The sequence below is a fragment of the Aedes aegypti genome, chromosome 2, assembly GCF_002204515.2.
Source record: "Aedes aegypti strain LVP_AGWG chromosome 2, AaegL5.0 Primary Assembly, whole genome shotgun sequence".
In the NCBI taxonomy this organism is placed as follows: Eukaryota; Metazoa; Arthropoda; class Insecta; order Diptera; family Culicidae; genus Aedes; species Aedes aegypti.
In genome coordinates, this window is record NC_035108.1 from 183,088,457 (window position 1) to 183,114,901 (window position 26,445).

The following is a 26,445-nucleotide window of genomic DNA, read 5'->3' on the forward strand; positions in this document are numbered from 1 at the left end:
TCCGGTAATACTTATATTTATTTCATTTAGACACTTAATCATGCCTCATTTTGTGTTAAGTTTAGCTCATAAAAGATGAGAATATGTTTGGGATGGCTGACCTTGCACACATAAATAAAAGTTTAATGACATTCAAACAGATATTTTGATTAAAGGAATCAATAATGATTGCTTGTTATAGCTATATTTATGTTTATTTTCGATAAACTCGGATTAGGGATGAAATGTATGATATAAATAGTTTAAATCAGTCTTCAAGCAAGAATCCGTTTTGTGATGTGCTTGAAATTAATACTTAAATTTGTTTCTTTACTTCCTGACAAGAACAAACAAAAGCAGTCATCCACTTTGTCACCTAGAAGTCCAAATAAGAGATCACCGTTACACATTGAGATAAAATCAGCCCATCTCGTTGTAGTCTATCTATGTAGCGCTCGATATTTGCGAACCATTTGTCCTATGCATGCCTATCCCTAAGCTGGAATAAAAACCACTTTCCTTTTTGCTTATCTAAAAACGTACTTCTTCCTGTTGTCTCTTCCTCTACCTTAAGTACTACGTTAAATGCATGCACTGTGTTATAAATTAAAAGTTAAAAACAAGTCTCGCATTGAGTTTTAACCTTCATGGAAAGAGCTCTGCATTAACGGGAGCCCTCCGGTAGGACCGGTAGGTGCCACTGAGTTTTCGTTTGACGGAGTCACTGCTAAATTGGTAAAGTTCATGTTGCCACCAAAGGAACTATTCGATTCACTGGCTACGCTAAGGATGCTACCACTGCTGCTAGGTTTTCGATTCATTTGTGGCTGTGCCAGAGACTGGGTACTATTCTTTGGTATCATTTGGATCTGTTGGTTCAGGTCAGCCTCACTATTCAACGACGATATAGACATAGTCCCGGAAGAGTTGTCCATCCGTCGGCTTCGACCTGATCCGTGGTGGTGATGGTGGTGATGATGACGGTGAGGATCTTTGGGAGGACGTTTGGACTCGCGGTTTGAGTAACCCGTGCCGGGACTACTTGCAGCAGTTGTATCTCCATCCCCGAATTCTAGATTACTGTCTATACTTTTTCGAGGTAGGCTAAAATTTTTGTAGGCTTGTGGTGCGGGATGATGTTGATGCGGTACTTGTTGTTGTGGTAGTTGACACTGATCTTGCATCGAATGAATGCTCTTACTGCTACGACTTGTGCCCGAATTGTGATAGAAGCTACGATTACTTTGAGTTTCATACTGTTCAGATTCTTCCATTTTAGAGCTGTTGGAACGCTCAAGTGAGTTGTGGTGGTGATGATGAGATCGAGAATGATGATGGTGAGGCTGCTGCTGAGACTGTTGCTGACTTGTGCGAAGAATTTTCTCTCGTTCTAGAGAGTGATGATGCTTGCGCGGATGTTGATGAGGTTGTGGCTGATCTCGGGTTTCGATCTGAGGGTTCCGGCTCAATGACTGATGACTGGATGAAGACGAGGGTGTGATAGCATTCAAATTTCCCTGCGATGACATTCGTTGATTGTTGACACTTAAGACGGATCCTTTGCGATTGAAACTTTGCTCATTTTGCTCAGCTGTAAGTAGAACATATTTTCCAAAACATTCTTCAAAATTAACTACGAACATACTTCTCTTTTGTGCTTGATACCAAATTTTTAATCTATGTCCTATTTCAGGGAACGTTGGACGGCGCACGGCCTGCTCATGCCAGCATTCCACCATGAGAGAATAAACTGCACTGGGACATGCTTCTGGGCATGGTAATAGCTGCCTAGCTCGGACCATATTGATCACTTCCTGATTACTATAGCCATAATACGGTTGCAATCCATAGCTGTATATCTCCCATAAAACTACTCCGAATGACCAAACATCGCTTTCAGTGGTAAACTTGCCGTAAAGTATAGATTCGGACGGCATCCATCGAACGGGAAGTAAGGATTTAGACTGAACACTGAAAAAAAAAACTAAAATTAAAACCCTAAAAAATCCTAGAAAAAAATCAACTTACCGGTAGTAATCTGAACTGTAGATGTCTCGGGAAAGTCCGAAATCAGAAATTTTCACTGTTAAATTATCACCAACCAAACAGTTTCTTGCCGCCAGATCGCGATGAACGTAGTGATGACTCGCCAGATACTCCATTCCATCACAAATCTGCTGGGAAATGAGTAGAAACTGGAGCTGTGTCAACTGCTTTCCTTCATTTGGTGAGTTGGCAATCAGGAACTCATGTAAATCTCCTTGTGCCATGTATTCAAAAAGCATGCATAGTGGCTCTTCTTTCAGTACAACCCCCAAAATGCACACAATATTATCATGTTTAAGATCTGAAATCAGCTCTATCTCTCTTTTGAAATCTGCCTGCGTTTTTGCACTAGCATTTTCCTTCAACGCCTTGACTGCGACAAAAATCTTCTCACCATCTTTCTGCGTCAGTTCACCTTTGTAAACTTTTCCGAAAGCACCTTCTCCAAGCTCTTCAACGAATCGCACGTCTTGCAGGGTGTACTGAGGAACTCTTGCTATACCGTTATTTCTAGATTGAGATGTTTGACCTTGGCCTCCATTCTGTCCGGTGGTCAATCCTTGAATACCTCCATTCTCTACATTTCGACTGATGGCACCGGTAGAGTTTTGATTAGTGATCAACGAGGTCATCTCGATTGGAGAATTGTGTCGGGAGTTTCCATAGATGTTTTTATCTGCATTCGGTAAGTTGATCTAAAATAACGAATATTTGGGTTAATATCGTATTTGATTATCGTTTTCAAGTCTTACATTTTGTATATTGGATACTCCGTGCTTCCTATATTTCCTACAACATACTATTGTAACGATAACCACTATCAATGTACAGAAAGCTACAAAACCTACTATAATGTAGAGCCACATCCTTTCCGAGCACCGTGTAATCTCACAGAGCTCCATAGTCTTTTTGAGATCAACATAACACCAAGGAGATGATAATTCTCCACCTGGATTTCTATAAAGAAAATAATTATTAGTGTTATGGATCTTTGAGAAAGTTTTTTTTTATTTATTTACCGACAATAGTTGTGTCCAGCAAGCTCAGGATAGTTGGATATTTCTCGCATCAATTTCGACCACCGCATACACGGGTTTCCCGTGTTAGATTTGTCTAAAATACCTCTATAGCTATATCCATTCTCCCAGTAACAGTCATCATCTTTGTTGACATCTATTTCAATTCCCAATCTCATACACTCCATGTCGCCAGAGCTTCCCAAACCACCAATCCCATTCAAAATAGTTCCATCTACGGAGTTTTGCAGCGGTAAATCATCGCATTCTTCCAAAGGTAATTTCTGACCAATCGTTGGATGTCGCTTGGCTATTGCGTATTCCTTCTGACAAAGCTCATTTTCCAACAGTTCGCAATCGTTGCGACAAATGCGTCTTAAATTTTCCGTATTTCTTGTTGGTGGATAATTCTTTTTGTTGTTACTGTTAGCAGAAAATGACGAAAAGTAACGGTCATCGATGCCGTATGTATTTAGCTGAAGAAAATTACGATTGCTCGATCTGCGTTGTCGCCGTCGTTCACCGTCATCCAATGAGTTCTCAGTTACAATATCTCCGTTGAAATCGACGATATTTATGCTAGGAGTCACTCCTCCACTGAAATATACCTTAAGTCTCTCTGTAGTCGTGGCCACCGTGGAAGTGCCTTTCATCGTCATTTTGCGACTATTTTTTTTCTCATGTGACTTGGATTTGTACCTTTTGACAGCTTCCGCCGCCCGTTTATTCGCAAAATATTGGTGATTGGTCTTTTCCGGTGTCTGACATACCGGCAGAATGCTATAGCATAAACTCGGTAGAGCATAAACCCGACAGTTGGCATTCATGTCTTTCGACTCACGAATCACGCCATAGGCAGCTTTAAGCCGTTCCTCCAGTATTTCCATTGTAATGTCCGGTGTGATGAAGACCGTCTGGTTCTTGAGATATGCTTCACAGGTTGTGCCGCTGTAGACCTGGCAGACGCCAAGTTCCAACTTTTCGTCTTCATCCCGGTAGGACAATTTTTCGGTTTTCTTCCGACGGGTGAACTTTTCGGCTGATAGCTCCGATGAAATCAACCTGTGGATGTATAATGAAAAAAATTGGGTTTTTCACAAATGTTCAAGCTTATTATTACCCTACAAAACAAGGAAATGAGAAAAGAAACACATCGTAACTAACTTAAAATTACGTAAAGTAACTTTTGGGTATCGATACTATTTTGAACTTTGCTGATAAATATTGTTAAACACATAAAGTTTGAATTCTATGACAAATTAAGCTAATAAATTAGATTACTAGCTTGCAAACTTGCATGCCAGTTGGCTGATATGGGCAAATTTTTCATTTTCAACAGCCAATCTCTCAAAAACTAGACGTGCTATGATATTTTTGAAAACGGCAATGAATTCAGCAACCCTTAATTCAGTTAATAGCGGTATTTTGATGCTTGAGACAAAAACGAGTTCCGCAGTGAAATTTATTAAAAAATCAGCTCATGTTAAATTCAGAATAAGACATACATTATTGGGTTCAATTCATACAATATAATATTATCAATTCAAAACTTAATAAAAATCTTTTATGTGTCCAAATACATTATTTTTTCAAAGTTTTAAAAATCACATATTTCAAATGCGCAGATCAGAAAATAATCTTTTTCCGATCCATATTTGGATCGCAAAGTTTTCATTCTGTCACCAACGATGTCCTCCCAAGCGTTCTCTAGCACCAATTCTATAGAACTAGTTACTCTTCAAACCTACGCCAACCCAATCATAAACCTATCATACAACTAAAGAGGCCCATTCTAAAGACGGTATTGAAAAGCAACATCCAAGTATTGCTTAAAACTTGTAATCATCTACTTTTGACATATCTCAACACTTCAATAAACCTTCCACAAGTACCGAAAGCTAAACATTACATATATTTTGCAATTGGATTAAATGGACAAATTGATGTGAAGTTCTGCGAAAACACGTCTTCTCAGTGAGAATCGAACTCACGACTCCCTGATCTCTAGTTAGAGCGCGTTACCCCTACGCCATGAGAGGACTCATGAACGCAGAAGTTAACCTGAATTCGATTTCAGCTCAATAATCACGTGATCCTTTTTCGAAGATTTTGGACATCCCTGAGGTAATTAAAGTAAGTCAGATGCGAATGCATAGTATAATATTGGTCCCAAAATGCTGCCTTGAGGAACACCAGCTCTTACAGGAAGTCTTTCAGACCTGGAGTTCTGATAATTACCCTGAAGTGTGCGATTTGACATATAACTTTGAATTATTCTAACAATGTATGTTGGAAAATTAAAGTTATTTAATTTTACGATCAAACCTTCATGCCAAACACTGTCGAATGCTTTTTCTATGTCTAGAAGAGCAGGACCAGTAGAATAGACTTAAGATTTGTGGGAACGGATCAAATTTGTTACACGTAAAAGTTTATGAGTGGACGAATGTCCATGGCGGAATCCGAACTGTTCATTGGCAAAAATTGAATTTTCGTTGTTGTGGACCTTCATTCTGTCCAAAATAACCTTTTCAAAAAGTTTACTGATGGAGGAAAGCTAACTGATTGGACGATAGCTAGATGCTTCTGCAGGATTTTTGTCTGGTTTTAAAATTTGAACAACCTTAGCATTTTTACATTTGACAGGAAAATTTAACAACTGAAAACATTTGTTAAGCAACTTTATGGAAGTTTCTTGATGAGGATGTACAAAATTCCATCGTCGTCAAAAGCTTTCATATTTTTTTTATTTTTTTTAATAATAGTTCTCACTTCTTCCAAATCAGTCTCCCAGGAATTTTCAAAAATGTTCCCTTGATTGAGAATATTTTCGAAGTCCTGAGTAACTTGATTTTCAATTCAACTAGTAAGTCCTAAATTAAAATTGTGTGCGCTTTCAAACTGCATAGCAAGTTTTTGAGCTTTTTTGCAATTAGTTAGTAATAATTTGTTTTCCTCTTTCAATGTCGGTATTGGCTTCTGAGGTTTTTTCAAAATTTTAGATAATTTCCAAAGGGGCTTAGAGCCAGGGTCCAATTGAGAAATCTTATTTTCAAAATTTTTGTTTCTTAATTGTGCAAAACGTTTCTTGATTTCTTTCTGCAAATCCTGCCATATAATTATCATAGCAGGATCGCGAGTGCGTTGAAATTGCCTTCTCCTCACGTTTTTAAGACGGATCAAGAGTTTAAGATCATCGTCTATAATCACGGATTCAAATTTTACTTCACAGTTTGGAATTGCAATGCTTCTGGCTTCAACAATGGAATTTGTTAAAGTTTCAAGAGCATTGTCAATATCAAGTTTTGTTTGTAAAGGAATATTTACATTAAGATTAGAGTCAATAAATGTTTCATATACACTCCAGTCGGTTCGAAAATATTTGAAAGTGGAGCTGATAGGATTGAGAATTGCTTCATGAGATATTTGAAATGTAACAGGGACATGATCAGAATCAAAATCAGCATGAGTAATTAGTTGGCTACAATGATGACTAGAGTCGGTTAAGACCAAATCAATCGTAGATGGATTTCTAGAAGAGGAAAAACATGTAGGGCTATCAGGGTATTGAATTGAGAAATATCCTGAAGAGCACTCATCAAATAAAATTCTGCCGTTGGAATTACTATGAAAATTATTCCATGACTGATGTTTGGCATCAAAGTCACCAATGACAAACAAATTTGACTTATTGCGAGTAAATTTTCGCAAGTCAGTTTGGGGCAAATTAACTTGCTGTCCAGAGTATTGAAAAGACGAATTTTCAGCTATGAAAGTATATTTACCAAGTTGTGTTTCACCTGAAACACCCACAGTTTCAAAATCTTCAGTTTCAAATGACGAAAACAGTTGATGTTTTATACGCCTATGAATGATGATTGCAATACCCCCACATGCACCATTAAGTCGATCATTACGATAAACAAAAAAGTTAGGATTTCTTTTGAGTTTAGATCCAGGTTTCAAATACGTTTTAGTAATACCGTTTTGTCTCATATGCCGAACACTTAAGGCCAACAGTGATTTCAAGTGCATCTGATTGGCACAAATTAGCTGATATTTGCGTAAATTGTTATTTCTCCGCAAAGTCTAACTGTTAGCTGTTGAGCGTACCAATAATAATGTTGATTTAATTAGTTTTAGTATTGTTTTTACGTAAAAGTATGGAACAACATTTTGATTCAAATGCCGAACACTGGGCTCATTCTGTCTCATATTCCGAACACCTTGATTCAAATTCCGAACAGCACGAATAAATCGTATTTAAATGAATAATTTCGCAAATAAATTTATCTGAGCCTGTTCTACTGGTCTCAAACTAGACGAGACGTTAAAATTGAACTGCAATTGACTGCCATTTCCATGTTATTCGGTGACATATTTCAGCGAAACATTTCAACCAAATCGCCATACAAAAACCGAGTGTTCGGAATATGAGTCTGTTCGGAATTTGAGACAAAACGGTAACTGCTATATGCACGTTATTAGCTGTAAGAAAATTAAACAGCTCGTCCTCTTTACCATTCAGAGAACGAGCATTCCAATTTAAAATATTCAAATTATTATTTGGATCCATTAGAAAAACGTAATCCAATAGCAATTTGATTAGTAAATTTTACACCAACTTGGACTGCTTCAGTCATAGTGGTGGCTTTGAACATTGCATCAATCATTAGATTCAATTGTTCGGTTAGAAACTTAAAATCAGAGGCAGATATATTACTTGAAGTGGGTACATTATCTGATGATTTCCCATTAGAATTTTCGGTAGACGAAGAGGCGGAGTTGATGTTACCTGTGGCGGACGGGTTTTTTTTCTATTTGATTTGAAACAAGTAGAATGGGTACTCATAGTACGAATAGAGGAGTAGTTCAAATAACCTGCTACGATATCGGCAAAGGATTTACCGTGGGTAGATACATTCGAAATTAAAAGATTCGAACGGATACCCGACGGATTAAAATTAGTTTGTATGATTCCTAATCAAGCAATCGTTAACTGAAAAATGAATATTGTTCGATACTCTACCATGCAAATTCCGGAAACGGATATTATCTTTCATCTGCCTGGCACGAGCCTCAACGACTCTTTTGCGTGAAGGACAATCCCAAAAATTTTACTTATGATTAGCCCCGCAATTAGAGCATATGAACTTGGTGGTATCTTCCTTCACTGGACAGACGTTCTTGGCGTGAGAAAAACCTCCACAAATCATGCATTTAGCATCCATGCGACAATTTTTTGTACCATGACCCCACTTTTGGCACCGACTGCACTGAGTGGGGTTCTGGTAATTTCCTCCAGGTTTCTGGAAATGTTCCCATGTCACACGGACATCGAACAAAAGTTTTGCATTTTCTTAAGCTTTAATATTATTTAGTTCTTTTTTGTTAAAGTGAACTAAATAATATTCTTGAGAAAGCCCTTTCCGAACAATGCCAGATTGGGTTCTCTTTTTCATAATGATTACTTGGACTGGAGAAAATCCTAGTAGGTAAATCATTTATTCCATTTTTGATCTCTTCAGGTGACTTATAGTCACTTGAGAGACCTTTCAAGACAACTTTGAACAAACGCTTGCTTCCTCACTTGAATCAAAGAGCCTGCGCTAGAGGCTGCTTCGATTTGGTGTTCGGAAAATTTGTCTAGAGCATCAAACTGATTGCTCATTTCGATATAATTATTCATTTCACCGATGGAAGAAAGTTCGCATTCCGGGGAAGCGTCCTTTCTCCCATTCTTGCCACGTTTAGTGACAGTTTTAAATCCCACTTTTTTGGAAGGAAGTTGTGAATTCAGAGATTCACCCTTCCTTTTGTTTGTTGTTGCAACCATGTTTAGTGAATAAAAAGACGTGACCTTCGAGAGGTTTTTTCCCAAGACGGTGTCAAAGAAGGACTACCACCGCTAGCTTTCGCCAACGGGTCCAACGAAACATCGAAGGCACGAATCCAAACAAGGATCGTAAAGGGATCAATAGTAGAAAAAATAGTACTGAAAAGTACTGTTTTAGTAGCACTAAAAAGTACCGTTTTTAATTTTAGCACTGGAAAGTACTGTTAATGTAGCACTGAAAAGTACTGTTTAATTGCTTTAGGTAGTTTTTAAGAACACTTCCAAGAGCAGAGAGAATTCGTGTACGCACAGCACGAAGGTACGATGCGCACTGCCATTTCCTTGTTGTTTGGTGACATATTTCAGCTAAACATTACAACAAAATCGCCATACAAAAACCGAGTGTCCGGAATTTGAGACAAAACGGTAAAAAACGATCTTAATTCGATTTTCCTAACCGTCTGGTTCAGATATAGCGTGAATTGAAATTCTGACGACATGGAAGATTCTGTTCCCCTTAATTTTGGATAGCAATGAAACATCTGCTGTTGATTACACGAACATTAAGTCAATATCTTTCATGTTTTGCTTCACATGCCCGTTACGGAAGAGAAACCGATGGTAGGTTATATGAATGATACACTACTTAAACGAAAACTAGAACACAAGGCTTTGAGAAATACTAAAGTGTTAAATAATACATAAAGAACACTTAAAGTCACGTAAGTCTGGTTGCTAATAAATTAAAAGCAAGTCATTAATTTAAATGCATTTACCCATTGTTTGCCACATCCAACGCTGCTGTCGTCACTCCATACGTCACTTGGTGATGTAAACAAAGCACTACTGTCACAATATAAATAGCTGCTAACATAGTTCCACGTTCGGAACGCGAACCAGAACCGTTTTTTTGTCAGGTTCTTTGCCGCGCACGCACCGGAGAAAGATTCTTCTGCACTATACACCGGACCGATACAAAGATGGTCTTATGACTCTTTTTATGACTCTTTTGTTGCGATAAAACACACAACACTACTTCCCCCGAGAGCTGCCTTTTTCCGCTTTTCTTCTAACTGATTTTCTAATTTTTTATTACCCCCCAACATACACCATTATTGTCGAGGCAGCCGAGCATAAGCATGGTTTGGTTGTTGATGCTGCTGCTGCTACGTTTACACTAGCACACATACACTGACGGTTTGGAACTCCACACTTTTGGTTCGATATACAGATTGGGAAGTTGAGCGGAGGGCTGCTTTCGTCTTTCTTTCGATTTGCTGCGCACAGTTCCGAATTTGTTGGCGGTGAATGTCTCCGGTGTCGCCCAGTTGTCGCTCCTAAACATAATCCATTCAAAACAGGAAGCATGAGCAGCATGCAATGTTGGGTTCATTAGAATATGACCGATTTGGTGGTCCCTATGCTTCAAATGAAGATTTACGTGATATCTACTGTGAACAACTTAAATGTTCGAAACTAATGCTAATTCGTTTAGCTTTTCCAACCAAGAAGGCCTATCGAAGGAAAGAATTGAAAGATTTTTCGTGTGGATTCGGATTATTATCCAGTGTTATTAAAATTCGTGAATAATCCATTACGAAACAATCAAATAATGAGTATTTTCAACTCGCAATTGAGAATAAGCTTGATAACATGCTAGTCGTAGCAAGGAACAACAAGTCTTAAGTGGGATGTGAAAATATGTCTTTCTAAACAAGAGCGTTCGGGTAAGTGTTCCCTTAGTTGTGGGTGTTCCGTTAGTTGCGGTAGTGCCGTTTTCATTGATTTTATTACATTAAACACAGAACCGACACTGCTAATCGACGTATTGGTTTGTTGATACACGGAATAGTTGAAAAGAGCGTTCAAATTGCTTTAAAACTGATGAAATATAACTAAAATTGCTAAAACTTGACTTGCTTGTACCGATAGTTGTGGTAAAGTGTTCCTATAGTGGAGGATCCCTTAAGAAAACATCGGATACCGCAACTATAGGAACACAAATTTAAAATATACCGCAGCTAAAGGAACAGCGTACCAATGGACCAATGCACGAGTTCACCATTTAACATTTGCGCGGTGCCGTTTTATATATGTGACCATGGAAACCAGTGAATTCGGCACCGCTAAAACGTCAAATAGGTGAACTCATGCATTGGTCCATAGTGGAGGTATGGACCAATGCACGAGTTCACTAATTTGACGTTTGAGCGGTGCCGAATTCACGGGTTGCCATGGTCCCATAAATAACACGGCACCGCTAAAACGTCAAATAGTGAACCCGTGCATAGGTCCATGGACCAATGCACGAGTTCATTAATTTGACGTTTGAGCGGTGCCGAATTCACTTGTTTCTATGGTCACGTAAATAACACGGCACCGCTCAAACGTCAACGAGTGAACGCGTGCATTGGTCCATTGTTTTTCACTGATATGCCGTGGATTACTGCGATGAAATTATTTTTCTAATTAAGTCAATAGTCGTTACTTCCCGTTACAACATTAACATGTACATTAATTGCACATATTGAATTTGGGCGTTTGCATGAAGTTCAATCGTGCTTAGTACCTCCACTATTGGTACATCTACCCTACCGTGGTTCACAGCTCATATCTCAGCAATCAGACAAAAGTATTATAATTTTATTTTACCGTTGGAAACATTCAAGACCAGCATTGTAGAGAAAAATTTCAAACAGAGTCGTAGCAAAGCAAATGAAGAATGATGGGCTCCCATTTGAAATGTTTAACAAACCTATAAAAACAACATTTTGGTGCCCCTATGCAATGTTTTTTTGATAATATTTCACAATTGAATATTTATGGTGTAGACTTCATAAGAAAAATACTAAACTTGGCCGTAGTGAGGAAAGACAATAACAGGGGCTTCCATAAAAAATGCCCAAAATGTTAAAAAAATCGTAACTTTATAATGAACCAACCGATTTTTGATATTCTTTTTTTACTTCTTCTTCTTGGAATTCGGTCCTCACTGTGACGCCTGCTTCTCAGCTTAGTGTTCAATGAGAAATTCCACACTAATTAACTGAAAGCTTTCTTTGCCAAAGTTGTCATTTTCGTATACGTATATCGTGTGGCTGGTACGATGATACGCTATGCCCAGAGAAGTCAAAGATACTTTCATTACGTAAAGATCCTGGACCGATCGGGAATCGACACCTCAGCATGGCTTTGCTTTGTAGCCGTGGACTCCAACCATTTGGTTTAAGGAAGGTCAAAATGTCATTGTTAATATTAGTTAAGTAAATATGTTGGACACGTATTACAAATTCTTGATAACACTCAAAATTTGTTTTACCCAGGAAACTTCGTAAAAGCCTGTTAAATAAACATTTATGTTTGTAAAGAAATATTCGAAGGGATGATTTGTTGTTTTTTCAGCATCTTGCAAAAGTTGAGTTAATGTGCTAAATAGGTAATAGAAAATTTTGATTACACTCAAAATTTATTTTTTATCTAAGAAACTAGGAAAAACTCTGTTTCATGTGCCTATAATACCAAATTCAAAGCAATGGAAAACCTAGCTTTTGTATCTTGACCTGAAATTAAAAGCTAAAGCATTATGTAATTTTTTACATTGAATTGATTGTAGAAGCAAAGTAAACACGTTTGAGTAGAAATAGACATTTTTAATTTCACTTGAAATTTATTTCGTTTAAGAAATTAATCTTGTAAAAACTTAATGTCATCGCTTTGAATTTTGATTTACTGGCAAACAGTCTCAAGAAATAGGATTGTTCGTAGTTTCTTAAGTAATATAAATTTTGAGTGTAATCAAAAATGTCTATTTCCATTCAGTAATGTTCACTTGTCTTCTACAATCAATTCAATGTCAAAAAACTTCATATAATAGCCTTGGATTTAGATCTTGATAATGGTAATCTCTTAACTATCTTGGATACCTGATATCATCCCGTTGGTAATAACCGTCAAATTGAAAATTCGGTTTTCTAGTAAAATTTGACCAGATAAAGTTTTTTCATGATTTTTTGGATGATTTGCTGCATGATAGTGAGTGATTCATTTTCTTGGAACACTTCACTTAAAACGGACAAAGTTTTGAAAATCTATTCAAATTTTGGAGAAAGATTTCAAAAACCATTTTTTGCTACAAATATCAACTTGATGTATTGAAAATATATGTTATTATAACCAAAACAAAGGCTTAAGACCACGCTTTCAAAAGAAGCCTATTGAGCTTAAATCGCGTTAAGTGAGAACTATCGTCTGCGTCCCTCTTCTTATTTTGGTGGATCCTGCGATATCTTTTTGATGTGTCTACGAAGCAGTTCAAATGCAAATGTATGGCTTGTCTGATAACATAAAGCTTTGTGATAGGTAAACTTTGTCAAGCTTTGTTCCTCTTTTAGTGAAAATTTGAGTTTTCGAGAGAAAATGTGAACACAACCGTTCTTCGATAAACGGTTACCAAAAAAATCGTCTACCGTACGAATTACCGTTGAGATTTCGGTAAACAGATTACAGAAAAACTACAATATTCCGATAAATGCTAATGAGAGGATATGCAATAACACATGACAACATTTTCATCAATTTTTAAACTTGGTTGTTCAACCGTTCCAAATACACTTTGATTCTTGTTAAAAATTACGCATGAATTCACTTGCAATAAATTAGCAACTGCTAGTGATTTTCCGTTGCGGATGCCATCTATTACTGAAAAGCAAAAACTCCATAAAGTTTTGAAGTATAATTTCAATCGATTTGATTTTTACCTTCACCTTAACATGACAAATAATACAATTTTGCCACATTAACCTATGTGGCACTTTTCAAAGGCCTGGAAAAAAAAATATCACCCAGAAACGGGTAGTAGACCTTAATTTTACTATCAATTTAATCATAATATCTAAATTCATGAAATTTTTTAACTGTTTGAGGACATTTGGGACTTTTTATGAAAATATCGAGTTAGAGAGGTAAACTCACATGGGAAACTCAAACAGATCGTATCGAGTTAGGGAACATCGAGTAAGAGAGGTATCGACATACAGAGGTATCGGAGCATGGTAGATTGAAGGGATCGCGCATTCCATCGAGTTAAGGGGAAATATCGAGATACAGAATTTCAAGTAAGGGATAGTTAACTGTATTTAAAACTAAAATTACATATTTTGCTACTGCTCTTAAAATGGGCTTGAAGACCTCTTATAGAGTGTGGAGATTTCAGTGCGCATCGTACCTTCGTGCTGTGCGTACACGAATTCTCTCTGCTCTTGGAAGTTTTCTTAAAAACTACCTAAAGCAATAAAACAGTACTTTTCAGTGCTACAAAAACAGTACTTTTCAGTGCTAAAATTAAAAACGGTACTTTTCAGTGCTACTAAAACAGTACTTTTCAGTACTATTTTTCTACTATTGATCCCTTTACGATCCTTGTTTGGACCCGTGCCTTCGATTTTTCGTTGGACCCGTTGGCGAAAGCTAGCGGTGGTAATCCTTCTTGGACACCGTCTTGGGAAAAAACCTTTCGAAGGTCACGTCTTCTTTCGTTTATTAATTAAACATGGTATCAACAACAAACAAAAGGAAGGGTGAATCTCTGAATTCACTACTTCCTTCCAAAAAAGTGGGTTTTAAAACTGTCACTACACGTGGCAAGAATGGAAAAAAAGGACGTTTCTCCGGAATGCGAACTTTCTTCCAAGGGTGAAATGAATAATTGTATCGAAATGAGCAATCAGTTCGATGCTCTAGACAAATTTTCCGAACACCAAATCGAAGCAGCCTCTAGCCCAGGCTCTTTGATTCAAGTGAGGAAGCAAAGAGTGCCGCCTATCGTGGTCAGTTGTTCCGAATTTGGGGGATTTAGGCAGGAGATCTTGAACTTCATTAGGGGAATCAAGGTTTCCTTCCAAATCGCAAAGAAAGGAGACTGTCGCGTTTTGCCGGAAACTCTTAAAGATCGTGAGCTTCTTCTCAAACATCTTGAAGAGAAGAAGCACAAATTTTTTACTTATGACGACAAAACTGAACGTTTGTTCAAAGTTGTCTTGAAAGGTCTCTCAAGTGACTATAAATCACCTGAAGAGATCAAAAATGGAATAAATGATTTACTTGGATTTTCCCCAGTCCAAGTAATCATTATGAAAAAGAGAACCCAATCTGGCATTGTTCGGAAAGGGCTTTCTCAAGAATTTTATTTAGTTCACTTTAACAAAAAAGAACTAAATAATATTAAAGCTTTAGAAAAAGCAAAACTTTTGTTTGATGTCCGTGTGACATGGGAACATTTCCAGAAACCTGGAGGAAATTACCAGAACCCCACTCAGTGCCGTCGGTGCCAAAAGTGGGGTCATGGTACAAAAAATTGTCGCATGGATGCTAAATGCATGATTTGCGGAGGTTCTTCTCACGCCAAAGACGTCTGTCCAGTGAAGGAAGATACCACCAAATTCATATGTTGTAATTGCGGGGCTAACCATAAGTCCAATTTTTGGAATTGTCCTTCACGCAAAAAGGTCATTGAGGCTCGTGCCAGGCAGATGAAAGATAATATCCGTTACGATAACGGTCGTTTCCGGAATTTGCCTGGTAGAGTATCGAACAATGCTCATTTTTCAGTTAACGATCGCTTGATCATCAATCATACCCATCAGGAAGATCATAATCATGCTCATTCACAAACTAATTTTAATCCGTCGGGTAGCCGTTCGAATCTTTCTATTTCGAATGTATCTACCCACGGTAAATCCTTTGCCGATATCGTAGCAGGAAATTCGAACTCCTCCCCTGTTCGATCCATGGGTACCCATTCCACTTGTTTCAAATCAAATGGAAAAAACCCTACCGCCATAGGTAACTCCGCTTCTTCGTCTACCGGAAATTCCAATGGGAAATCACATGACATGTCTGCCTCTGATTTTAATTTTCTAACTGAACAATTGAATCTAATGATTGATGCAATGTTAAAAGCCACCACTATGACTGAAGCAGTTCAAGTAGGTGTAAAATTTACAAATCAAATTGTTATTGGATTACGTTTTTCTAATGGATCCAAATAATAATTTAAATATTTTAAATTGGAATGCTCGTTCTCTGAATGGTAAAGAGGATGAGCTGTTTAATTTTCTTACGGTTAATAACGTGCATATAGCAGTTATTACCGAAACGTATTTCAAACCTGGATCTAAACTCAAAAGAGATCCTAACTTTTTTGTTTATCGTAATGATCGACTTGATGGGGCATGTGGGGGAGTTGCAATCATCATTCATAGGCGTATAAAACATCAACTGTTTTCATCATTTGAAACTAAAGTTTTTGAAACTTTAGGTGTTTCTGTTGAAACACAGTTTGGTAAATATACTTTCATAGCTGCCTATTTGCCTTTTCAATGCTCTGGGCAGCAAGTTAATTTGCTCCAAACTGACTTGCGTAAATTGACTCGCAATAAGTCAAAATTTTTTGTCATTGGTGACTTTAATGCCAAACATCGGTCATGGAATAATTCTCAAAGTAATTCCAACGGCAGAATTTTATTTGATGAGTGCTCTTCAGGATATTTCTCAATTCAATACCCTGATAGCCCCACATGTTTTTCCTCTTCTAGAAATCCATCTACGATTGATTTGGTCTTAACCGACTCTAGTCATCTTTGTAGCCAACTGATTACTCATGCTGATTTTGATTCTGATCATGTCCCTGTTACATTTCAAATATCCCAAGAAGCGATTCTCAATCCTATCAGCTCCACTTTCAATTATTTACGAGCCGACTGGAATGTATATAAAACGTATGTTGACTCCAATCTTGATGTTAACATTTCTTTAGAAACTAAACTTGATATTGACAATGCTCTTGAAACTTTAACAAATTCCATTGTTGAAGCCCGGAGCATTGCAATTCCAAAATGTGAAGTAAAATTTGAATCCGTGATTATAGACGATGATCTTAAACTCTTGATCCGTCTTAAAAACGTGAGGAGAAGGCAATTTCAACGCACTCGCGATCCTGCTATGAAAATTATATGGCAGGATTTGCAGAAAGAAATCAAGAAACGTTTTGCTCAATTAAGAAACAAAAATTTTGAAAATAAAATTTCTCAATAGGACCCTGGCTCTAAGCCCTTTTGGAAATTATCTAAAATCTTGAAAAAACCTCAGAAGCCAATACCGGCATTGAAAGAGGAAAACAAATTATTACTAACTAATTGCGAAAAAGCTCAAAAACTTGCTATGCAGTTTGAAAGTGCGCACAATTTTAATTTAGGACTTACTAGTCCAATTGAAAATGAAGTTACTCAGGAGTTCGAAAATATTCTCAATCAAGAGAACGTTTTCGAAAATGCCTGGGAGACTGATTTGGAAGAAGTGAGAACTATTATTAAAAAATTCAAAAACATGAAAGCTCCTGGCGATGATGGAATTTTCTACATCCTCATCAAGAAACTTCCAGAAAGTAGCTTATCATTTTTAGTTGATATATTTAACAAATGTTTTCAATTAGCATATTTTCCTGACAAATGGAAAAATGCTAAGGTTGTTCCAATTTTAAAACCAGACAAAAATCCTGCAGAAGCTTCTAGCTATCGTCCAATCAGTTTGCTTTCCTCCATCAGTAAACTTTTTGAAAAGGTTATTTTGAACAGAATGATGGTCCACATCAACGAAAATTCATTTTTTGCCAATGAACAGTTCGGATTCCGCCATGGACATTCGACCACTCATCAACTTTTACGTGTAACAAATTTGATCCGTTCCAACAAATCTGAAGGCTATTCTACTGGTCTTGCTCTTCTAGACATAGAAAAAGCATTCGACAGTGTTTGGCATGAAGGTTTGATTGTAAAATTAAAAAACTTTAATTTTCCAACATACATTGTTAGAATAATTCAAAGTTATCTGTCAAATCGTACACTTCAGGTTAATTATCAGAACTCCAGATCTGAAAGACTTCCTGTAAGAGCTGGTGTTCCCCAAGGCAGCATTTTGGGACCACTTTTATACAATATTTTCACATCTGACTTACCTGAGCTACCTCAGGGATGTCAAAAAAACTTTGTTTGCGGATGACACAGGCCTCTCCACCAAAGGACGAGGCCTGCGTGTCATCTGTAGTCGATTGCAAAAAAGTTTGGATATTTTTTCTTCATACTTGCAAAAATGGAAGATTTCTCCTAATGCTTCCAAAACTCAACTAATAATATTCCCACATAAACCAAAAGCTCTTTATTTGAAACCTTCAAGTAGACATGTTGTCACGATGAGAGGGGTTCCAATAAATTGGTCAGATGAAGTTAAGTATCTAGGGCTCATGCTAGATAAGAATTTAACTTTCAAAAATCACATTGAGGGCATTCAAGCCAAATGTAATAAATATGTAAAATGTCTCTATCCCCTTATTAATAGAAAATCAAAACTTTGTCTTAAGAACAAGCTTTTGATATTCAAACAAATTTTCAGGCCAGCCATGTTGTATGCTGTACCAATATGGACTAGCTGTTGTAATACCAGGAAGAAAGCTCTGCAGAGAATTCAAAATAAAATTTTGAAAATGATTCTGAGGCTTCCTCCCTGGTATAGTACCAATGAGTTACATAGAATATCCAATGTTGAAACATTGGAACAAATGTCAAATACAATCATTAATAATTTCAGGCAAAAATCGTTACAATCTTCTATTGCCACGATTAATGCGTTATATGTTTAGGTTAAGTTAGGTTAAGTATATTAAAAACATTTTTTTTTCTCTTATAAGCAGGTGAAATCAACTCACCTGTAAAAAAAAAAACTGAACTGCTACGGCAAATGAAATGTAATATGTTGTTAACAAAATGTTAATTAAATCTTAAATTTGTTTTACCAAATTAGGATGATAGTGTTGTCAAATAACACAGAACACCTAGATATAAGAAATGAATGTAATGTTTGGAATGATACTAATAAAGAAATTAAAGAAAAAAAAAAAAAAAAAAAAAAAAAGTGGAGATTTTTTCGAAAAGATTTCAACAGTTTATTGATTTTATTTGAAATGAATTCAAAAACCTCTTTATGGTTTGTTTAGTCATAAAAATGCCTATAAAAAATGATCTGGAAATATTGATGGAGCTATAGGTTTTATCATCAATCGATCACGAAAACTTCCTATAAAGGGTTATAAAACTTAAAATATTAAATGTTACGTACTCCATAGGTTGATTCGGACACGGATGCTTCGTTTTTTCAATTGAAGCGATGAATCGACTTTAAAATTATCACGTTTGAATTTTTGGAAAAGTGTTTTTTTTCACGAAGAAATGCCAAATGTGCCAAACTTGTAACTGGCAAACACTTTATGAACACCATTATAGTGTAACCCATGTAAAATATGATGAAGTTTTAAATAAACTCAATGATTATGTAAGCCTAAGGATAAGGCCGTAGCAGATCCGTAACAAGGAAAAGATTCACTTGGTTCCTGTCTAGAATAAACATTCTACTTTCTACAGCATAAACTCAATAGAAAATTTAATATAGTACGAACTGGGTTTCGATAATTTTGATATCATAATTTATTGGGAGGTTCATTACTTTTTTATTTGGTTAAATGTGTTTGATATCGTTCGTATGGTTGTTAACAAAAAATACAATCTATATTAGAAATTTCAAAATTATTTTTGCATATGTTTAGGAAATTTTTCCATTTTCCATCACCATGCGTTCAATCAAAATGTATGATATAAATCAATTCCTCGACTGGAATATCAAATGAACTGAGGCAGATCTCCATCATGTGATTCAGGGGACTTCCTTCATCTCATGATAGATTAGTTTAGACCGAACGAACTGAGATGATTCTCCTTCATTTTGCTTTTCGATGGTCTGAGGTCTTTTGCATACCTAAGGATTTGAAACTTTTATCATTCATGCATCCAATTTTATCCCCTACATTCAAATACAAAATGGAAATAAAATGTCTATTTTCTTTCTACTCTTTCTCATAGCAATTAGACTACGATTACATAAACTTCCTTTAACTTCTTGGATCTACTTACTTTGTATTTGATTCCAGTAACTGACTAGAATAATTGCTTAGCAATAGGACGTACAATAAAGTTCATTGATATTGGAATACCCATCTGAGCACGTGTTCTTACATTACTACTAACGCATTTACCAACATAATGCATTCGAACGAATAGAAATATTACAATAAAATATTGAAATTATAAATATAACCATCTTCTCTAAGAGTACCAAAAGTGATATTTTATAAAATTAGAAACATTTGTCCACATCCGTGGTGGATTTATTAGCATGAACTAAACGTTATTAGTGAAAAATCTCCCTGAATCAAAAATCAAATCCACTTAAATCTTCGCTGATGCATAGGGGCCCGGCCAACATGAGATAAGAAAGCAGATTTGTTTTCAGTAGCGGTCGGGTAACGGCTGCCGCCAATGACTGTTATTCCTCTGTTCCCGCCAACCCCCCCGCGAAGTGACAGATAACGCAATTTTCACGTACCTACTTGCAACGTAAACAATGAGGCCATCCACCGCTGCCGGCACAATTTTTCACTATGGCAGATCGGAATTTTGTTTCGTTGTTAACGGGTGCAACACAACGAATGGAATGAAATGAAATAAGGGCGAGGCTGATATTTTCGTCTGCCAATGGAAATAAATTTAATAAAATCATCAAGTTTAAGCACCGAATGAACTTAAGAGCGCACCAATTCGTTCGGTGAATAGATTAAATGACATGTTAGTGCTTCGTTTTGCGGGAAAGTAATCCATAATAAATTACCTACAATACAGCCTAACTTATTTTGTGGATGCTTTTATGCCCTAAAAAGAAAGCGCTGGCCGTAACACAAAATAAAATAAAATATTGTGGGCCTCGTGGCCGTGCGGTTAGTGTCGTCAAGCATTTAAGCGCATCGTGTCATGGGGTGTGGGTTCGATTCCCGATTCAGCCATTGAAACTTTTCGTTAGGAATGTTTCACGGATGTGCCACTGGAGCATTATTGTCCATTGTCTAGTGTTAAGTTAGAGTCCGTGCAGCTATCAGTGCTGGAAAAGTTTGCATCGCGAAGCAGCTCACGAGTGTATACCAACGCATAACAAACATCACAGACTCGGGATCTGGCTAGGTGTGAGTAAGCCCGCACCCGTCTGCTCGGGAGAACATTTCAAAAGAAGTAGCAACAAGCTCGCGAGCGTTTACTCGCGAGTAACCGAGCAAGGTTTGATTTATTATGGTTTTGACAGACAAATTAATTGTATAACCATCATATCGATAGTAAACTACTAGTTTGTAGTCAAAAGCCATTGAAAACCATAAATCTCGGAGGGTAAGCACCTTTTTTCCCAAAAGCACAATATGACTCTGAGCAGCTCCGAACACGTTCGCGAATCACTTTTTGCTTCAGTTACTCGGGAGTCGACAGATGCGAGTAAGCCAGTGCTCTGACGCTCGGGAACGTTTGGTTTTGTTTTTGTTCCAGTTCAGATGAAGCGTTCGCCACTTTCCATCACTGGCAGCTATATGCCTGAAGACGGTGTCCTTGTCTTTTTATTTGAGATCGAATCAAGTCGCAAAGCGATAATTCTTTTTTCTATGCGGATTAGAACACTTTTTCTCATACTCACCACCAGAGGTCTAAGTTTCAATCAAATAAGCCTATGAACTAATATACAGTATTGGACAAAACATTTGCAACTTTTTCGATTTTCCATACAAAATGACCAACTTTGGTAAGCTAGATCTCAGTTATTTATGGACCGATTTGAATGAAACTATCACAGAACATCAGATATAACTTGAATTTTAGCATATATTTTTGAATATTTTTTTCAATCACGAGTTTATAAGTAATAACGGTTTGACTAAAGTGTAATTTTTGACGAAAAATTTAAAACTTTTTATCTCAAAATCTAATAGCCCTACACAAAAACTGTCTTCAACAAACTTATTCATCTCGTCAAAATCTACAACTTTGCTGAAGATACCATGAAGCTATTCCTTCAATATGTTTAGTTATGTCAAGTATTAAAAATCATCAAAAAATTCACTTTAGTCAAACCGTTACTGCTTTTCAACTTGTGATTGGAAAAATCATTCAAAAATATATGTTAAAATTCAAGTTATGTCTGATATTCTGTGAAAATTTCATTCAAATCGGTCCATAAATAACTGAGATATAGTTTATCAAAGTTGGTCATTTTGTATGGAAAATCGAAAAAGTGGCAAATGTTTTTTCCAATACTGTACGATGACGTCACGCTGCAACTTTCAGCGAGAAGAAAACCTTTACTGCGGGCGATGTATACAGAAAAATAAACGATTTTGTTGCACATTCATCCACGCATTGTCCATCCGGTGAACATTCATGTTGGTGCGGATGTCATTTTATGTAAACATATTTAGATCGGAAAAAAAATCGACAAGAAAAGAAGACCGTGGATAAGTCCCATTGGATGAACTATCCAGTTTTTTAAAAGCAGTTATTGCCGCCAAAAGCTAGTTTACTTTCTGGTAGGGATCCAACGAAATTGACGTTTGGCTTGGGTCCGGTCAATAGGCTAGGAGAAGTGGATGAACAAGGATGAATCTGTCATTGAAATACTTGTCAAATTTCATACAAAATCTACTTTTTCTCAGCGATAAGTTCATCCCTCATTCATGCTAGGTGAACCACTTCCCCTAGCCTATTGACTTGTCCACCGGTGTGATAAGTTCAAGAATATTGACACTTTATCGGGTCACGCTTTTTAATGCTCCCCATGTGTTTCGATCAAGTACCAAAATTCTTGGACTGAGTTAATTTAGTGCACCGGAGGGGGGTAAGTCCATATCAAGCGATTCATGTCAAACGTCAGATCACTAGATCTCTTTTTTGTAAAACTGGGCTAATTTTTGATGATATTAGCGCTCGTTAAAAGCTGGATAGTTCACCCAATAAGCTTATCTGATTGAAACTTAGACATCTGGTGGTGAGTATGAGAAAAAAAGTGTTCAAATCCGCAAAAGAAAATGTACTGCGAGTTAAAAGCTGGATATGATCTCAGATTGACTTCAAGCTTATAACTACAGTCAATTTCCCATAAATTAATGATCATCGTAAATATCTAAGGGATGATTCAAATATTACATAACGACGAAATTTGCCAAATTAAATCCCCTCTCCCTGAAATTACAGATTTTGTAAGGAAAATTTCAATTTATTGTGTGGACCGTAACGCACCCTTTCCTTCCCCTGTTGTGTTACGTAATATTTGAACGATCACTAACAAATTCGTCTTGCTTTGAATTGCCAAGTGGTCAAAACATATTTTCGTAAACAAAGGATCGGCTACTATAAGCAATGTACAGCATGCGGACTACGTCACACCACTATTCAAAACTCGCTCGTGGGCCATACAAAATCTTCTCGATGACCGTACAAATCCTTTCAGAGAATCGCTTTTTGGTGATCACTCGGTTATAATGATATTACAAATGCCAAACAAAAATTGTAAAACTTTTTTTATGTCCATCAAGCATAATTCTAGTTTACGCCCTATTTTGAGCACTCTCCATGATTTCATTGAGTTTGACAGTACCACGGACCAAAATTTGTCGGTACACTGACGTTGTACTGAGCTGTCATGATGCTCCCGGGTTGGTTCCCGCATGCCACCACCCTCGCAGCACTTCTGCCGCCGGCTCCGAAACAACACTTCATAGAGAGAACTGACAGGCCCTGTGTTGTGTGTACATGCTGCTACATCACACCAACACCGAGCCATGCCTTCCAGTTGCATGTTTTGATGGTTTGTATATGTTTTTATGCTTTTTATGCAATACACGCCCACCAATACTGCTTCCAGCCAGCGGGTCGTTCCTCCTTTTTTTGCAGGAAAAGCTGAATAAAAATTTTTCGATTCGATTTTGCACTCGACTCTAATCACCTTTTTCGCGCAAAATTCACACTCACGACGCGGAGTTACATCTTTCTGACACGACTAACACTCGACGAGCTCCTTTTCGAAACCGAAATGCATGTTTTTCATAAGGAAAGGAATGCTTTTGTGTAAGCTTTTGTTTATCGGAGCGACGGGCTTAGCGGAGCAGTGTACTCAACGAGAATTGACAATCGACTCACTGGCAGGATTGGTTTCAATGAATGATACAGCGAACTTTGTATAGTATGCTCAATAAAGAATGGTAGTGTGAATGGTAAGGTAAGAGCGAACGATGACGTTATATCTGAAGCTGTTGCCACAGTATATTATAATATACTGTGTTATTAGGTGCGTTTAGCTGTTATGAAACAATACCTTTTTTTATTTAAAAAATTGTCGAACCAAGTACGTGGTTATTTAATAAATTTGTATCTGAATTATTTAAGCAACAATCAACATAACGTTATTTTTTAATATACTTTTAGTCGGGTATTTCACTGTATAACATAACAAAACAGATTAAACATCATGAAATTCTCACGATTAAGATCATTTTTTTCTATTCCTCATTTTGGAACGTTACTCTGTTATTATTTTTACAATATTACTGATTATTGATTCTTGCCTCAAGGGACCAAAATTCAATGAGCAATAAGTCCAATGGTTGACTGTACATTAATATGTTGTTTTAGATCATATATTTTAAGTCTCTATTGTCTGAAAAAGTAACTAATCGTATTTTCACTTCTCAGCAAGTCTATCTGCATGAAGCATTTGAAGCTAATACTCTTAAACCTCAATTTATGTTTTTCACGTATTTTCAATTAACGTTTTTAACGTAAATTCAATTCATGACGGTGATGCAACGGCGGGGTGACTTGCACATGCATACTGTAATTTATAACTAAATTTCACTATGAATCGGAAGAAATTTGACTGTGCACAGGCCAATTGAAGTTTATATGGAGATTACTATGGAAAACGCCGTCCTTCTGTGTTCAGCTCTCTGTCTCTTCGTCATAAAATTTTATGGAAAAGTAAACACAATCTTCCCATGTGGAATCCTTTCAGCTACAACTTTGCCGAACACCACATTTTGATTGTACATCAGAATAAATTGCTATTCATCATACTAAACTGGGTATGCATTTTGCATGCTCAACCAACTGCCCGGCAGGCAACGTGCTCCAGGCGGGTAGGGGAAAAGCACCAATTTTCGACCCTGTGCTAATTTTCGACCCATTCATACGATTTTGGCCTACTTTGTATGAAAATCTGAAAATTGGCACAGAATTCTTGTAGGTCGAAAATTAGTGCTTTTCCCCTAGAATAGATCAAAGTAATCCAGACTACTTTGTTCTACAGCAAAAAAGCACTGTTGCTCTGAAAGTAATTGTATGATAATATCAGCATGGCTTACACTTTGTTATCAATAAGAACACTTATCCTTACGTCCCATCAAAATGTGGTCTTCGGCAAAGTTGTAGCTGGGAAGATTTCAAATGAGAAGAAATTGTTCACTTTTCCATAGATCATTATTACGAGCAGTTACAGGATTAAACACAAAAGGTTTGCCTTTTTCATAATAATTAAACTTCAAATGGCGTGTGCACAACCAAATTTCTCCCAAATCACTTCAAATTGATGATTTGATGAACATGAGATAGATTTAATTTACGAAAGTAATACTCTACATGTTGTTTCTATAATCAATAAGTGATAGTATGACGAATTTTATTTTACAAGATTGTAGCAACATCTTTTTTAATTAACATATATTTTATATAAATGTACCTATACACACCTATGGGCAACATTTTATTTAGATTTTAGAGTTTCATAAAAGTTAAAAACTTGTGTGTGTGGAGTTTAGCTTATCCTAGGTAAAGGAATCATCCTCCACACGATGCACACTGAACTTACCCACGCAAGTATCGATTCGCAAGTGAGTCAGCATGAATGCATCAAGTGTGCTAGTGACAGAAGCGTTTCACTCAGGGATGCCAATATTGACACATGACAGTGAGTGTCACAGACAAACGTATAAAACTGTTTGCTGTAATCGATCCTAATGATAAGGCGGCATCCACAAATTACGTAACGCTCTAGGGGGAGGGGGGGAGTATGATCAAGCGTTACGGCTCATACAAAAATTTGAAATTTTTCATACAAAAAGCGTTACGAAGGGGGGGGGGTCAAAAATTTTCAATTTTAGCGTTACGTAATAAATGGATGCTGCCTAATCTCCATCGCAGTGGATTCTATATCTCACAGTGTGTTAGGTCTACTTTATGATCAAAAGAGTAATAATTCATCAATCAACTACCGTCAAGCTACCATTCACCGTGCATTTTAGAAAAATTTGCACTTCAAAAAATTATACAACTTTTCTAAATAATTGAAAGCGTACTAGAATACCACTACGTAGCGTGCAATTATATCATAATCCAGGGAAAAATCTAAAACTAGTGATGCATAACAAAAAATTACTTAAAAATTATGTTTGAATATGTCACGTTAAGGTCGCCTCGTACCGTTCTATGTCACCATTTACCGTGCACACTAGTGCACCATTCACCGTGCGTATAGTTTTCGTCATAATTTAATTTCGTATCTTGAAGAAACGTTGTTGATGGAGCAACTATGTTGCTAGTAGTG

At 36.9% G+C, this 26,445-nt stretch overlaps 1 protein-coding gene across 3 annotated transcripts; it reads right to left on the reverse strand.

Moving 5' to 3' along the window:
• Window positions 1–24,017, reverse strand: LOC5573299 (tyrosine-protein kinase transmembrane receptor Ror). Of its 3 annotated transcripts, none has more exons than XM_021843374.1 (7): window positions 23,794–24,017; window positions 9,654–10,214; window positions 3,045–4,103; window positions 2,778–2,982; window positions 2,008–2,720; window positions 1,625–1,950; window positions 1–1,570 (listed from the first exon to the last, which is right to left on the reverse strand). In XM_021843374.1, the coding sequence occupies exons 2-7, from the start codon at window positions 9,749–9,751 to the stop codon at window positions 618–620; spliced, it is 3,354 nt and encodes a 1,117-aa protein (XP_021699066.1). In that variant the 5' UTR covers window positions 9,752–10,214; window positions 23,794–24,017; the 3' UTR covers window positions 1–617. The 3 variants fall into 3 exon arrangements, with proteins under 3 accessions (XP_021699066.1, XP_021699067.1, XP_021699068.1); XM_021843375.1 differs by having other exon boundaries at window positions 23,698–24,017; XM_021843376.1 differs by lacking the exon at window positions 9,654–10,214 and having other exon boundaries at window positions 23,794–24,016.
• Between the last annotated feature and the right edge of the window lie 2,428 nt (window positions 24,018–26,445).